Source organism: Pyrus communis, chromosome 5 (assembly GCF_041283825.1).
Source record: "Pyrus communis isolate YQ-2024b chromosome 5, ASM4128382v1, whole genome shotgun sequence".
Classification (NCBI taxonomy): domain Eukaryota; kingdom Viridiplantae; phylum Streptophyta; class Magnoliopsida; order Rosales; family Rosaceae; genus Pyrus; species Pyrus communis.
Genome location: NC_142569.1, coordinates 1,504,841 through 1,520,889, shown reverse-complemented (window position 1 = coordinate 1,520,889; position 16,049 = coordinate 1,504,841). Strand labels below are relative to the sequence as shown.

Below are 16,049 nucleotides of genomic sequence, written 5' to 3'. Positions count from 1 at the left end.
TTTCTTTGGTGTGTGAGAGCTATTGGGTGTATTGGGCTTTTGGGTTGTGAGATTGTCAACACTTTGTAAACTCCCATTTGGTTGATAGTAGATTATTGGGTGAGCTCCTACTGCTCCGAGGACGTACTCCAGTTACACTGACTGTGGAGGAACCTCGTTAAAATCTTGGTGTTATTCTCTATATTGTTCTTGCATTTCATTTGATAAATTTCTGTGGGTTAGCTTGATTTGCTTCTGCGTGATTTGGTGCTATCCTAGCACAACAAATTACTCAGTGGGAGCACCTTTTCCATAGTGAAGGATTGAAAAAGGAAAACACAAGTTTGCCAGAATAAAGGGAACCACATGTATTTCATACATCATCATCTCGACGGTCAGAGATGATAATTGTACACCATTCTTGTGGTTTAGCAGAAAAGCAAGCATCTAATTCTCATCAGAAAGCAACAAGAAGCCGCAGTTACTTTGTTGTCGCTGCTCGATTTTATTACCATTTACCGAACTCAGAAAATTAAGAAGCTTTTTAACAAGATAACAAAAAACATATGGTAAGCCAGACGATAGATAGATAGCTAGCTAGCTAGATACACGCCGATTAGACACATGTTGTGATCCATACAAGTATACAACAGGAGGATCATGAGCCAGTGAGACTCAGTTTTTCTAGTTATGCAGCAACCCCTTGGCCTTGAACGGAAAATCTCCAAACCTGCAATTGCAATGGAGAATGAGAAAACCATCCAAAATTGTACACTAGCCAGTTGAGCTGGTGGTCTAAACCCTTTGAACAATCAATGCAACTTGCCTACTTTAAGTTCCAAACCTTAATCAGAATCTTCTTGGTAGAAGTACTAGTACTTAAAACTATGAAACAAAAAAAACTCGGGGTAGATAAATCTAAACACTACTCATCATCAAAAACAGGAATTAAGAAATCTAGGTTTTCGAATACTAGGATTACGGGCTTACTCAGTGGGGACATTGTACTGGGGGTATCTTTTGTTGAGGAACTGAGCAAGCTCAGGAACGCTGGTGTTGGCAGCACAGCAAATGTACCGACCAGAAGCAGATTCCTTCTCAGCCAAAAATATATGCGCCCGGCAGACATCCTCCACATGTGAAATGGGTATTGAACCTGATAGCATTTGCACACCTTTCAAGGCCATATTTATGAGGAAATCATTTCCTGTAAAACAGTAAGAGATACCATCAGAACACCATGTGTATCGGAGATATAGTGCAAGTAGTAGTTCATAGTTCATTGTTCCCACTTCAAACCTGTGATTAAGGACATGGCAAGGATGTTACTGTGAGGGACGTCTGGAGTGAGAGAAGGACCGGCCATAAGAGAAGGGATCACAGTGATGAGATCAATGTTGTTCTCTTCGGCGAATTTCCAAGCTGTCTTCTCAGCTTGTGTCTTGGAGGCAAGGTACCCCTGAAAAGTTGAGAAATTTGAGAAAAAACTCTCGTTTAATCAATGTTGCTTTCCTTGGCGAATTTCTAAACAATAGCCTCATTGTCTTAGCTTGAGCATTACATACAGAAGATAAAAGCTTAGACACAAAGGATTTGATGATTTACCCAAGTGGGTGGCTTTACAGTAGTCAAGAACTCCAAATCACTCCAATCCTTTTCGTCCATGACCAAACCTGTTCCCTCAAGTGTATTGATCGAAACTGTAGCAGCTGATGATGTCAAAACAACACGCTTAACTGTTTGGGCTTTCACACACGATTTCAGAACGTTTAGTACCCCTTGGATTGCCGGTTTGATCATGTCGTTCTGCTCATTGACGATGACATTATTAGCACAATACTTTAGCTACATGAGCTCTACAGAATGCAACATTTAATCAAGAAATTATCATAAATCCGTACCTCCGGGTCCTCTGAGGCAAAGTTGACAGGGGTTGCAACATGGAAAACAAGATCACAACCTGCTATCGGAGCATCGAAGCTCCCTTCATCAGTCAGATCTCCTGCTAAAATCTCTAGCTCACCCAACTCTTGTAGTGCTGTGACGTGGGAGACCTTCTTCTGATTGTCTGCACCCAATTGTATCAAAAAATGAAACCAATTCATGGCCAGCACAGTAAAACAAGAATTTTACTGATACCAAAGTTCAGGTTGTTCTAAAAATTTACCGATAACCTACAAAATTACCTAGGCCTCTTTGTAGTCCAACAGTAAATTCAGATAGGTAATTAGATCATTCTGTGAACTTTTACCTTATCTTGTTACTAACACCTCTAGCCTAATGGTCATATTGGAGTCAGTCATTACATCACAAGATCACAAGTAGGGCGTTTTGAAGTTTGAATTCTTTTTCTTCAGAAACGAGAAAAATGAGAAATTTTTTAGCGTGACGGTCCTACGCATGGAGATGGAATGAAGCTAGTTCATAGTTACACAGAACAGCCTAAACAGGCGGACTGAAAGTGGGGCAGCAGCTTGTACAGAAGTAGTTTAAAATATCGTCGGAGAAAAAAAAGAGGAAGAGAGGGAGTCTGACCTGGGTCTCTGACGGTGGTTCTGACGGCGTAGCCCTTCTGGAGCAGCAGCTTGACCAGCAGAGACGCCACGAACCCGGTGCCACCGACGACGCAAGCCGTCTTCTTTGAGATGGGTTGTTGGGTGGCCATGGCTTCCACTTCCTCTATCAAAGTTTGAACTGGAAAGGTGGCTCGGAATTATGGGAATGGTGTTTTCTGTTTTGTGTAATGGGGGCTTTACTGGTTAAATAGACCGTGGACGCGTTGTCGCTGTTGTTGCAGAAGTTCATCTAATCCGATCGGAAGAGGACGAAGGTGAGCACGTGGTGATCTAGGCACCACAATTTGGGTCCTTCCGTCGTAAATATCGGCCCAGGTCAATGGAGTTTTTGTTTTTTGGTGAAGAGGTCAAAGGAGTATGTCGACGTAAGAGCAACTCCAACGGGACAATTATTCCCATGGACTGGCGACTTCACCAACCCTATAGACAGAGCTGCATGCTTCAGCGCAGAGGGTGATTGGGCAGATTGGGGGGGGGGGGGGGGCGGCGAGTGAGAGGCCCAGCTCGAATTAGTGGCCCGAGAGCTCAAGGATCAAGTGATGCAAGGCTGACGTCTTGGTAACATTAACATTGGTCACGTTACAAAATTAATAAAAATATAAAATATTAATAAAAAATGTAAAAAATTAATAAAAAAATCCAAAAAAAAAATTAAAATTAAAAAAAACTAATAAAAATTTTATAAAATTAAAAAAAATAAATAAATCAATTCAGACGTTTCATTCCCCAGCTTTGTCTCCACTACCACCCCGCCACACTCGATCCCCGACCTTCGACCACTCCACCTCCTGCGCGTCTTCTTCTTCTTTCTCTCAGACTTTGAATTCAACGGTTTCTCATCGGAGTTTGTCGCCAAGATTGGATTTGAAAGCTTGGATTGTCTGCTTCGACGACACTATGTCTCACAATGCACCGATGGTGCATGCAAGACCATAGTTGCGTTCCACATGCTCCATTGATTCGACATATAAGGTTTTGAGGTTAAATTACTCAAGGAAATGGTGGTGATGGTGGCTAGTTTGCCACTGTGCTAGAGAGAGAGTTTGCGGAAATGAGGGAACTCCCTGGAACCAATGCACGTTAGGTGGCTTATTCACAAGTATAGCCGTCTTGCATGTATGACAGGTGGAACTTGAAAATCTAATGACACACACACGCACATATATATATATATATATATGTTTTCTTTCCAACGAGTTCACCCAAGGAAAATGATAGGTAATATCAAGCGAACGAATCTCAGAAGAGTTTCTTCGGGAAGTTCAAGAGATCCCTCATTCAGCTCGATTGTGTCAAACCCCAAGCTCTTACATTCCTGAGGAAATCATAACAGGACAGTGAATCAATGCCACTAATAACACCATACAAATACATACACATGGAAATTACTTGGATACAAAAAGTCGCGGAGCCACTCTAATCTGCAAAAGAAGGGATCCAAGGCATAACCACTGCCCTGGCCACTCTAATGTACAAGAAAGGAGATCGACATCAATTCAAAACAGGTGATTGCACTGCCCTAGTCGCTCGAATCTTCGGAAAATTTGGATCAAACTTGGGTGCAAAAACGCAAAAGCACTACCCTGGCCACTCTAATCTCCCAAAAAATAACCATTTGATTCCTGGACAAAGGAGCTTATGGATTTGAAAGAATAATTTGAAGAATGTGATTCTTCTCAGCTGTCATACACGTAAGCGTCAAAGTTAATCTTGTAGATTAACTTTATCATTCCACATAAGTACTTTGAGATTTTATTTTCTTTTCGGAGAACAATCCTGTAGATTAACTTTATCATTCCACATAAGTAAACATGTCGTAATTACTCGGTGGGAGCACCTTTTCCATAGTGCAGGATTGAAAAAGGAAAACACGAGTTTGCCAGTATAAAGGGAACCACATGTGTTTGATACATCATCATCTCGACGGTCAGAGATGATAATTGTATACCATTCTTGTGGTTCAGCAGAAAGGCAAGCATCTAATTCTCATCAAAAAGCAACAAGAAGCCGCTGTTACTTTGTTGTCGCTGCTCGATTTTATTAACATTTACCAAACTCAGCAAATTAAGATGCTTTTTAACAAGAGAACAAAGAACATATGGTAAGCCAGACGATAGATAGATAGCTAGATAGCTAGATACATGCGGATTAGACACATGTTGTGATCCATATAGCAGGAGGATCATGAGCCAGTGAGACTCAGTTTTTCTAGTTCTGCAGCAACCCCTTGGCCTTGAAGTACTCCACAGTTTGGTCATATATTTCTTCGATGCCATACTTAAAATTGAACCCCTCCTTGATAAGCTTCTCTGAAGAGATGATCAATTTGGCCTTGGAAGGAAAATCTCCAAACCTGCAATTGCAACGGAGAATGAGAAAACCATCCAAAATTGTACACTAGCCAGTTGAGCTGGTGGTCTAAACCCTTTGAACAATCAATGCAACTTGCCTACTTTAAGTTCCAAACCTTAATCAGAATCTTCTTGGTAGAAGTACTAGTACTTAAAACTATGGAACAAAAAAAACTCGGGGTAGATAAATCTAAACACACTACTCATCATCAAAAACAGGAATTAAGAAATCTAGGTTTTCGAATACTAGGATTACGGGCTTACTCGGTGGGGACATTGTACTGGGGGTATCTTTTGTTTAGGAACTTAGCAAGCTCAGGAACGCTGGTGTTGGCAGCACAGCAAATGTACCGACCAGAAGCAGATTCCTTCTCAGCCAAAAATATATGCGCCCGGCAGACATCCTCCACATGTGAAATGGATATCGAACCTGATAGCATTTGCATACCTTTCAAGGCCATATTTATGAGGAAATCATTTCCTGTAATACAGTACGAGAAACCATCAGAACACCATGTGTATCGGAGATATAGTGTTCGTAGTAGTTCATTGTTCTAGCTTCCGGCTTCAAACCTGTGATTAAAGACATGGCAAGGCCAATACTGCTGGGGACGTCTGGAGTGAGAGAAGGACCAGCCATAAGAGAAGGGATCACAGTGATGAGGTCAATGTTGTTCTCTTCAGCGAATTTCCAAGCTTCCTTCTCAGCTAGTGTCTTGGAGGCAGGGTACCCCTGAAAAGTTGAGAAATTTGAGAAAAAACTCTCGTTTAATCAGTGTTGCTTTCCTAGGCGAATTTCTATACAATAGCCCCATTGTCTTAGCTTGAGCATTACATACAGAAGACAAAAGCTTAGACACAAAGGATTTGATGATTTACCCAAGTGGGTGGCTTTACAGTAGTCAAGAACTCCAAATCACTCCAATCTTTTTCGTCCATGACCAAACCTGTTCCCTCAAGTGTATTGATCGAAACTGTAGCAGCTGATGATGTCAAAACAACGCGCTTAACTGTTTGGGCTTTCACACACGATTTCAGAACGTTTAGTACCCCTTGGACTGCCGGTTTGATCATGTCGTTCTGCTCATTGACAATGACATTATTAGCACAATACTTAAAGCTACATCAGCTATATAGAATGCAACATTTAATCAAGAAATTTTCATAAATCCGTACCTCAGGGTCCTCTGAGGCAAAGTTGACAGGGGTTGCAACGTGGAAAACAAGATTACAACCTGCTATCGGAGCATCGAAGCACCCTTCATCAGTTAGATCTCCTGCTAAAATCTCTAGCTCACCCAACTCTTGTAGTGCTGTGAGGTGAGAGACCTTCTTGTGATTGTCTGCACCCAATTGTATCAAAAAATGAAAACCAATTCATGGCCAGCACAGTAAAACAAGAATTTTACTGATACGAAAGTTCAGATTGTTCCCAAAATTTACTGATAACCTACAAAATTACCTAGGCCTCTTTGTAGTCCAACAGTAAATTCAGATCGGTAATCAGATCATTCTGTGAACTTTTACCTTATCTTGTTACTAACACCTTTAGCCTAATGGTCATATTGGAGTCAGTCATTACATCACAAGTACGGCGTTTTGAAGTTTGAATTCTTTTTCTTCAGAAACGAGAAAAATGAGAAATTTTTCAGTGTGACGGTCAACGCATGGAGATGGAAGGAAGCTAGGTCATAGCTACACAGAACAGCCTAAGCAGGAGGACTGAAAGTGGGGCAGCAGCTTGTACTGAAGTAGTTTAAAATATCGTCGGAGAAAAAAAGGGGAAGAGGGAGTCTGACCTGGGTCTCTGACGGTGGTTCTGACGGCGTAGCCCTTCTGGAGCAGCAGCTTGACCAGCAGAGACGCCACGAACCCGGTGCCGCCGACGACGCAAGCCGTCTTCTTTGAGATGGGTTGTTGGGTGGCCATGGCTTCCACTTCCTCTATCAAAGTTTGAACTGGAAAGGTGGCTCGGAATTATGGGAATGGTGTTTTCTGTTTTGTGTAATGGGGGCTTTACTGGTTAAATAGACCGCGGAGGAGTTTTCGCTGTTTTTGCAGAAGTTCATCTAATCCGATCGGAAGAGGAAGAAGGTGAGCACGTGATGATCTAGGCACCACCAACAATTTCGGTCCTTCCGTCGTAAATATCGCCCCAGGAGTTTTTTTTTTTTCGGTGAAGAGGTCAAAGGAGTTTTTCGACATAACAATGACAAACAACGAGAAAATTTTAATTAGGATGGAAACACGGGTGGTATATCAAATGTTTTTATGTAAGTGGTAAAAAAATTCACTTTTTAGTTATTAACTTTTTAATACATATATTCCATCATTTGTATAGTGACACATGATGTAACAACTCGTGTACCGATCACATTGAAAAATCTCTCAACAATGTACCATAGATTTTTCAGTGTGACCGGTACACGGAATGATACATCACGTGTTATTATACAAATTATGGAATATGTGTGCTAAAAAATTAATAACTTAAAAATAAAATTTATCACCACTTCTATTGAAACACATAATATACCACTACGGGAAAACCTAGAGTTCAACGAAACATGGAAACTGTGAGTGGTCATGTCCCAGGCTAAACACTGTCGGTGACTCGGTCGTTTGTGAGAGATTTTTCAATGTGGTACAACATGTGTTATTATACAAATAATAAGATTTATATGTTAAAAAATTAATAATTTAAAAATTAAAATTTTCCATCATTTACGTAAAAATACATGATGCACCATCCCGTATTCTGACCACTGAAGAAAATTTCTCGTCGTTTTTCCATCTTCCAGGTTGAGATGAACTAACATTCTGAAACGTGCAATCACACTAGCAGTCCATCTTCCACTCAAAGTATCGCACCTACCCCAAAAGGACAGGTGAAATAATGTTTTTATACTTTTTTTTCTCTTAAGAAAAAATATAATTATGTTTTACACCTTTTAAATTCAGAATGACTAACAAAATGTCACAGGGTTTCATTTTTCTCGTATTCAACCTTAAAGTATTAAAATTGTATTAATTTATGTTTTTGACCTGATTGATTGTATAATATTTTATTAAATTGATAACATGGTGAACTTAAAATTCTTGGAGGATTTTCAAATGAGATGTAAAAAATAGTAGCACCAATATTTTTCAATCAAAAAACCAAATTTGATGTAATATGACATAGATTGTTAGCCCTCACTTACGGTCAAAATTGACAGTAGCTTCAAATTTTTTTAATTAATTATAAATGAATTTAATTAATTATATTTTTGGAGAGTGTTTTAAAACATTTATTATAATAATTTAATTGATTTATCGGAAAATATATGCTGTCAAATCCAAATTTTATGTTTAAATTTTGACATCTCTTTTGAAAATACTCTTAAATGGGCTAATGTGTACAATTTTAAAACTTTGTCTTACAAGGAAAGAGATCATCTCTAGATCTCTTCTACCAAGGTCATCGGATCAAATGATCCTAATCTTTAAAATTTCATCCAACGGCAAAAAACTATCACAGTTTTTAAGGGTCATAACAGGTGAGCCGTTGAAAGAAATTTGAAAAACTCAAATCACTTGATCTGTTGACCTTGATGGAAAAGATCTGGAGAAGATCTCGTTTTGTCTTACAATGCGAGAAATTAGAACTTCATGGTCTATTTTAAAAATCTACTCAACACTCTGTAGTTTTTCTTGGAGAAGACCATATTGTTTAATGAACCACTCGGATGTTCTCGGATTTGATGCTTCGAACACGGTCTTCTCCGCACCAAGGCGCCCAATGACCCTTGCGATTATGTCTGCATGCATCGAGCCAGAGTGTTTACAGACATCATCAGCGTCGTTCGTTCTCGTAACGGCCCCAGCTTCTAAGCATCTCTCAGCACTTGTAATCAGAAGATCAACGTCTTCAACATATTCTAAACAAAGACAACAATCTTGTTCATAAGTATATAACCAGTAAACATACAGTTGCTCCTACTGCAGCACCATCTTTCGTGTAATATGATCAGAGCACGCGGCAAGAAGATGTTACCATCACAGTTGAAAAGCAATAATCGGAAAGATGAATGCAAGAAGAAAAAATCATCAGTCTCAGAAAATGACTGCACAAATTTTCATCGAAGCGGAGTAATATCAGTAAACACACACTTGGGGGCACAGGGTCATCACAAACATTGGACCAACATGGTTATCCCTTCACAACTTGGTCAATTCTTATTCATGGTATCATGCAGCCCAGTGATCAAAGCGAAACACATATCGAAATTACATACACCAGACAGATTTGATGATTTCATGCCATTAAACTGACATTCTACATTTCTTGACTTAAGGTTGAAGCCCTTTTCTTCCTCCTATTTAGTCCTTTGTGCTATCATGCTATGCTATTTGTTTGCAAAAACGAACCTACCTTCGCATAACAGCTGAACAAAAGAACGAAGAGTGGCGATTAAGTTCTTTAAGCTTGGAGCTATTAAATGCCCCAATAAGAAAATCTACAATTTCTATGCGGCTCTTCCGACAATATCTAGGTATCAAGGCGAACATATCAATCACTAATTGTTTCAGGAAAGATTGCACAGCATACCATATCGTGGGCTCGAGATAACATAGGCTCCAAATGCTGTCACCTACAGGTATGTCAGACTTGTTAAACCTGATCGCAAACTGTGACTTCACTTTCAGACCACCTATCTTAATCAAGCGAACGAATCTCAGAAGAATTTCTTCGGGAAGTTCAAGAGATCCCTCATTCAGCTCGATCGTGTCAAACCCCAAGCTCTTACATTCCTGGGGAAATCATAACAGGACAGTGAGTCAATGCCACTAATAACACCATACAAATACATATACATGGAAATTACTTGGATACAAAAAGTCGCGGAGCCACTCTAATCTACAAAAGAAGGAATCCAAGGCATAAACACTGCCCTGGCCACTCTAATGTACAAGAAAGGAGATCGACATCAATTCAAAACAGGTGATTGCACTGCCCTAGTCGCTCGAATCTTTGGAAAATTTGGATCAAACTTGGGTGCAAAAACGCAAAAGCACTACCCTAGCCACTCTAATCTCCCAAAAAATGACCATATGATTCCTGGACAAAGGAGCTTATGGATTTGAAGGAATAATTTGAAGAATGTGATTCTTCTCAGCTGTCATACACGTAAGCATCAAAGTTAATCTCCCATTCCCATTCCCGAACCGAATTGCATTGGAATGATACTCTGCTTTCCTTGCTCCCCATGGAAGGAAGCCGAAATTCAAAAAGCAAAGAATAACAACAGGCATAAGTAAGAACTGTCAAGGCAAGAAGCTTTTACCCAAAAACCACACCTAATTTCCCCTCCTAATCTGTCAGATAGACAGCCTCTCGTCCTCCTCCTCCTCCTCCTCCTTCAACCAACCCGGCAAAGATGGTTAAAAACATGACTCCTCTCGTCTGCGTCCCGCTCTTGATTATGGACGTCGTGGCCGGAATACTTGGGATTCAAGCTGAGATTGCTCAAAACAAGGTAAACCAGTCATTCTTCATTGCAGACAAATCACTCTTTGACACGTATGCATAAACTTCCGTTTCCTTGATTATAACGAGTTAACGATGGCACATGTAACGAGCCGAACAATGACCTAGATTTCAATAACTAATCTATAGATGGAAATTTCTTGGCATGTAAAAAACAGGTGCACCATTTGAAGGTGGGGATATTTGAGTGCAAAGACGCAAGTTACCAAGCCTTCAAACTAGGGTTAGCTGCTGTTGTGATCCTAGCAGTCGCACACGTAGTAGGCAACTTGCTTGGCGGATGCATCTGCATAAGGTCCAGACGAGATAACCAAGAAACCACAGCAAATAAGCAACTAGCAATTGCTTTCCTCATCTTATCATGGTAATTACAAACATTAATTAACTTTCTAATCATGATTAGCAATTCAGCACAAGTCTAAAATCTATATTCTGCAGGATAACATTGGCGGCAGCACTTTCACTGCTGATTGCCGGGACGATGTTAAACTCAAAGTCGAGAAAATCGTGCGGCTTATCGCACCGCCGGATTCTGTCGATAGGAGGGATCTTATGCTTCTTCCATGGATTGTTCATCATTGCATATTACGTCTCTGTCAAAGCCTACATCAAAGAAGGGAAATCCAAACCACAAATACACAGCAACCCAACTGAACTTCCAGCTTAATTGTCAAAAAGCTCACGAATTTCCGAACAGATTTTGATTTTCGCACTCTCGTTCTCCTTTGCTGAATCGTTCCAGTTATCCTACACAAATCCGATTCTGCATTCTCCATCTACACTACACAAATCCGATTCTGAACCCTCCAACTTGTAATATTTTTCAAAGTTACAAATTATATGAACAGATTGGACTGTAAAATCTTATCCAGTAGATAGAACATAAAAGCACAGATCCACTTGAAAAACTGCTCAATCAACCAGAAGTTTTCAAATTTCCCAAAACACCAATTCGAAATTCTTGTCAATTTTGTTTCTTGATTTGCAACCATTAAATTTAAAATTTCAAAGCGGAGATTGAATTTAATGAACAACAAATCGGACCCAGAATTTCACTTCTTTCGAGTAGATTGAATATTAAAATCACCAAAACAACCCAAAAACTGCGAAGCTAACCTAATCTAAACCACACTAATCTCCATTTTTGTCCTCTATTTTTACAAAAGGGAATTAATCGAAGCTCAAATTCTAGTCTTCGACGGGGCCAGATTTGCCGGTGCCAGTTTTCTTGGGGAGAAGCGTGTTGTGGATGTTGGGCATAACGCCGCCGTTGGCGATGGTGACGGAGCCAAGCAGCTTGCTGAGCTCCTCGTCGTTCCTGACGGCCAGCTGGATGTGCCTCGGCACAATCCTCGTCTTCTTGTTGTCACGTGCGGCGTTTCCAGCCAATTCCAAAACCTAAACAAATAAAAAATTTTGAAAAATCAACTTTTATCCTACAAATCAAGGTTTTGAAAAAAGAAAAATAATAAAGATGCAAATTGAAGAGCAATTAAGGTTTAGATTGAGAAATTGACCTCGGCAGCGAGGTATTCAAGGACGGCGGCGAGGTAGACAGGGGCACCGGCGCCCACACGCTCGGCGTACTTGCCGGCTTTCAAGAACCGTGCGATACGGCCGACGGGGAACTGGAGACCGGCCTTGCTGCTCCGAGATGTGGCCTTCTTGGCGGCACCGGAGCCGATTGATTTTCCTCTTCCAGCCATGGATTCAGAGAGCGGAGGATTCAGATGAGAGAGAGAGAGAGTCTAAAGTATTTGCGCAGTGAATGAAGTAATGATTTAGCGGGATGAGACGATTGGGGAGTTTCTAGGTTTATATAGGGGGGTTCGCCGCTTTGGGAGAACTAGAGCCAATGAGAGGGAGTCACGCGGATCGCAATCTGTGGCCGCTTGTTTTAAAATATTTGGACGGTTGGATGGTTATGTTTAGATTCAGGTGGTTCGGTTGTGCTTCTCTAGTTGTGTGGAGCGGGAAATGCAAATTTTCACTGGGATTAAATATGGATTGACCAATTTTGACCATGTGCATTTCAAATTTGTTTTTCTTTCCATGTTGGAAATATTCCACACAATTTTATATTGTATTAGTATTCCTCTTCATCTGTAAATAAGAAGTCTAAGATTCAATTCTTGCTGATTGACAAATTTAAATCACATTGTTACTAGTCCAACCCAGCCCCTCCCCTCCCACTTGAAGTTAAACAAAAAATATAAAAGTGGCGTTAGGGATACTAAATTTTGTCAACTACATGACACAAAAGTTATAGATTTAATTATTATTTAAACGTTGATAAACGTGCTTATTTTTTATTTGTGATACATTATTTAATTTACAAATTTAGTTTCCCTAACATTACTCAAAATATAATGGAACTAGTCTCCTCTCAAAAGTGAAACTCTTCGTAAACTCTCTCGCACCTCATCTTTGTGTCACAATTCCTATGGCACCATTATAAAATTTTGTGCCAAAAAGATGAGACAGTGGAGAGTCTATTTTGAGCGAATTTCGTTATCCACCTTCGCTGCTCCAAGTCCCACATTCCTTCCCCATTCCTCTCTCAAATCCATTTCGAATTTGAAACAAAATCCCTATATGCACTTCTACCTTTTACCTTCAGATACAAAAGGCAACACATTTTTATAGATTTGCTGCTCTCCCATGGCTCCCACCGGGAATCCAAATCCACCAGCCACCGCGGCCACAGCATCAACCTCAACCTTTCGACATGCACAAATCAATTAAACTCACAAACCCAGCACCTGTTACGCACAGATCTTCAAGAACATGCAAACCCCAGACTACTCGCTTGCCTTTTCTTGCTAGTATCGCTTAACATACCGCTAAATACCGAGCTTTCGCTCGGGATTAGATAACGGGACTGGAAAATGTAAGTGACAATATTGTGGGATTTTTTCTTGGGGATGAATTGATCCATTTTGATTTCTCACTTCTGAAAATGACGAGGCAGAGGAGGAGAGTGAAGGTGTGAGGTAAGAGAGAAAGAAGAAAGAGTTTGGCTGTTTGTACCAGGCAGCATCTCCTAAGCATGTCAAGTACCAATTGAGCCAGTCCTTGGTACTAAAAGGGAAAATAGAATCAATAGATCCACTGCCTGGCCACTGGTGCAAACATTTTGGAGATAACGTAAGACCTCCAAGCATGTCAAGTACCATACTACCCCGGAAGATCATATGAAAGACTCAATCAAATGATTGAATCAACTACAACTATAAGGATAATGAAGCACGTCTAATGAATTAAAATATGAATATGATTTGAACGATCTTATTTGATCATTCTCTTCTACGCTAAGATTAGTAACCGAAAACAAATGCAGCTATTCAACAAACTCAAAAGTGCCACAACATTTGTTTTCAAATGTTCGGATAACCAAAACAAGTACAAACGACGTAATGTACCTAAGATTTCAATGACACTCAGCAATATCGCTGCAGCATTATATACCCCTGCTCAACATCATCAGAGACGGCAACAATAACACCGCGGAACAATAAATACTCGAAGTAAAACAGAAGATAACACTCTGCCACAATAATAACCTCAAATAAACACATAGGAGCACACCGATGGCCAGTCATTATCCATGGAAAGATCGAATAGACAAACTAAGCAGTTAAACGCTACAGAATTCTTAATTAACATTTACTAAAACCTTAAACATGATCTTTCTAGACATCAACACAAACATCTCGACTTGCTATACCTGATCCAACATTCTAATGGCCGGATGACCTTAAAGCCTCCAGAATCACCTTCGTCTGATCTCTCATTAACTCGCTCCGCTTCACAAAAAGCTCCAATTCAGCAACGTGCAGCTTCCTCCACTTCTCCTTCAAGTCAGCTCGCTTGGACTCTCCAATCAACTCCAAACCTTGTTTCACCACACCCTCCGGTAATCCCAGCTCCCTGAAACACTTGTCAAACCCAATCACCTCACTCAAACCTTCCGAAGAGCACGGATTCAGACCCAAATCCACCTTCGTGGCCTCTTTTGAACGCTCCGGTGAGCTCAAAATATCAGCTTTTATCGAAGCCAAAGTCTTGGTATTCCTAGCCTTCCCATTAGACTTTGGCTGTTCAGACGGCTCGTTGACACCACTCGACCCTTCGCCGCTGCCGCCCCATACCTTCTTCGACAAGTCAAACACCTTCTGGTCATGAGCTTTAGTAAGATTATACTTCTTCTTCTTCACATTAGTCGCATACTTCTTCTTCAGCCGACGAATCTTAGCTTGCAATTGGGATTTGTTCACATCCACCTTCAGCGATTTCTTGATAAAGTCATGGAACGCACCCATATCGGAATACGGGTCCGCCCCTTTCTTGGTGGTATAATCAACCATGCCTTTCAAGATAATTACCTCATCCTCATCGCTCCAAATCCTCTGGAACAGCTTGCACTTCTTCGCTTCCTCCTCGACCTGGTCCGGTTCCTGCTCCACCGCAGCTCCCTTCTTCTTTGGCCGCTTTGAATCCTTAGGCTCGGTCTCGCTGGGCCGTTTGGACCCGGATTTCGCCGCCGGCGTAGCAGTAGCCGCGGGCTTTGATCTGGGCCTCTTTGTCTTCGGCGTCTCTTCCATTGGCTTCGAAGCAATCGGCTTCACCACCAAATCCTTATCCACGTCGGAACCGGAATCGTCCTCGGAACCAGAGGATGAAAACTGCGGCTTCGAATTGGCGGCAGAGGAGTCCGGCTTCTTGGGCGGTGGCTTCTTCTCGGCAACCGGTGCTGAAGACGAGGTCTTCGGAGGCAGAGGCTCTTCGGGTTCGGAATCTGACCCAGATCCGGATTCCTCTTCTTCCCCTTCTTCTTCCTCCGACGAGACTTCCTCACCTCCCGACGAAGAAGCTGCCGGCGGTTCGTCCAGCGGAGATGGGCGCTTGGGAGCCATGGAAGGAGATGGAGATTTGGGATTTTTTGGGAATTAGGGATTCGGACTGGGTAAGTGAGGGAGAGAGTGATTTTTTTTGGGGTAATTTTGTGTGTGCGAAACAGCAAATAAAAGTCACTGCGTGGAAAGCTGGGGGGTCAACGCAAGGACTTTGGAAAGTAGCACTGTGTGATAGATATCGTGACCGTTGGATTTTAGGTGTTCCGTTACATTTTCTACTCGGATTGTATGATGCGCTACACAAGAGAGAATCTTAGGGTGATGAACATTGTAATCAAAGGGCAAATCATACAAGTTATGAAGCAATCTTTATTGATTTAGAATCAACACGTATCTTTTGCGGGATAGAGAGATAGTTGTATATAAGAGTTTCTCTTCGCTGATTGGCTGCTTACACAAGAGATAACTTTTTATCTAAAAACCTAACATAAATTATTGATTTTGATAAACGTTAGGATTATCTTGTTTAGTTGTATTCATGATTTTCTAGTCTTTTATTTCATGTAAATCACTGTATGTACGTAAACATATATATATATATATGCTTAATCGTCTTGAGCATCGCTTTGTTGGCTCACTTTTGTCAAGGTCATCATGGAAACAAGAACATGGTAAACTTGAAACTGTTTCAACTTTTTATTTCTGCTTAATTTCTTTATTTTCAGTCTTGTATTCAAAGTTGTGTGCTACTCCCGAC

The 16,049-nt window shown here is 40.9% G+C and overlaps 5 protein-coding genes across 6 annotated transcripts; 1 reads left to right on the top strand and 4 right to left on the bottom strand.

The window, feature by feature from the left end:
* Positions 1-430: 430 nt before the first annotated feature.
* On the bottom strand, positions 431-2,977 carry LOC137724459 (anthocyanidin reductase ((2S)-flavan-3-ol-forming)-like). The gene is made up of 6 exons (XM_088693636.1): positions 2,515-2,977; positions 1,881-2,047; positions 1,585-1,785; positions 1,279-1,438; positions 970-1,186; positions 431-709 (listed from the first exon to the last, which is right to left on the bottom strand). The coding sequence occupies exons 1-6, from the start codon at positions 2,642-2,644 to the stop codon at positions 664-666; spliced, it is 921 nt and encodes a 306-aa protein (XP_088549762.1). The 5' UTR covers positions 2,645-2,977; the 3' UTR covers positions 431-663.
* LOC137724458 (anthocyanidin reductase ((2S)-flavan-3-ol-forming)) lies at positions 431-7,111 on the bottom strand. Of its 2 annotated transcripts, XM_088693635.1 has the most exons (7): positions 6,706-7,031; positions 6,083-6,249; positions 5,786-5,986; positions 5,480-5,639; positions 5,171-5,387; positions 4,788-4,908; positions 431-687 (listed from the first exon to the last, which is right to left on the bottom strand). In XM_088693635.1, the coding sequence occupies exons 1-7, from the start codon at positions 6,833-6,835 to the stop codon at positions 664-666; spliced, it is 1,020 nt and encodes a 339-aa protein (XP_088549761.1). In that variant the 5' UTR covers positions 6,836-7,031; the 3' UTR covers positions 431-663. The 2 variants fall into 2 exon arrangements, with proteins under 2 accessions (XP_088549761.1, XP_068319301.2); XM_068463200.2 differs by lacking the exon at positions 431-687 and having other exon boundaries at positions 4,539-4,908; positions 6,706-7,111.
* A 3,108-nt stretch (positions 7,112-10,219) lies between these two features.
* LOC137727118 (protein DESIGUAL 2-like) lies at positions 10,220-11,387 on the top strand. Its single transcript, XM_068466053.2, has 3 exons — positions 10,220-10,425; positions 10,595-10,800; positions 10,875-11,387. Exons 1-3 carry the CDS (start codon positions 10,327-10,329, stop codon positions 11,101-11,103), a joined length of 534 nt encoding a protein of 177 aa, XP_068322154.2. The 5' UTR covers positions 10,220-10,326; the 3' UTR covers positions 11,104-11,387.
* Positions 11,388-11,477: 90 nt separating this feature from the next.
* On the bottom strand, positions 11,478-12,238 carry LOC137727119 (histone H2A.6). The gene is made up of 2 exons (XM_068466054.2): positions 11,954-12,238; positions 11,478-11,834 (listed from the first exon to the last, which is right to left on the bottom strand). Exons 1-2 carry the CDS (start codon positions 12,140-12,142, stop codon positions 11,625-11,627), a joined length of 399 nt encoding a protein of 132 aa, XP_068322155.1. The 5' UTR covers positions 12,143-12,238; the 3' UTR covers positions 11,478-11,624.
* Positions 12,239-13,984: 1,746 nt separating this feature from the next.
* Positions 13,985-15,468, bottom strand: LOC137727117 (putative transcription factor At1g61730). The gene has a single exon (XM_068466052.2). The coding sequence runs from the start codon at positions 15,350-15,352 to the stop codon at positions 14,177-14,179; it is 1,176 nt and encodes a 391-aa protein (XP_068322153.2). The 5' UTR covers positions 15,353-15,468; the 3' UTR covers positions 13,985-14,176.
* Between the last annotated feature and the right edge of the window lie 581 nt (positions 15,469-16,049).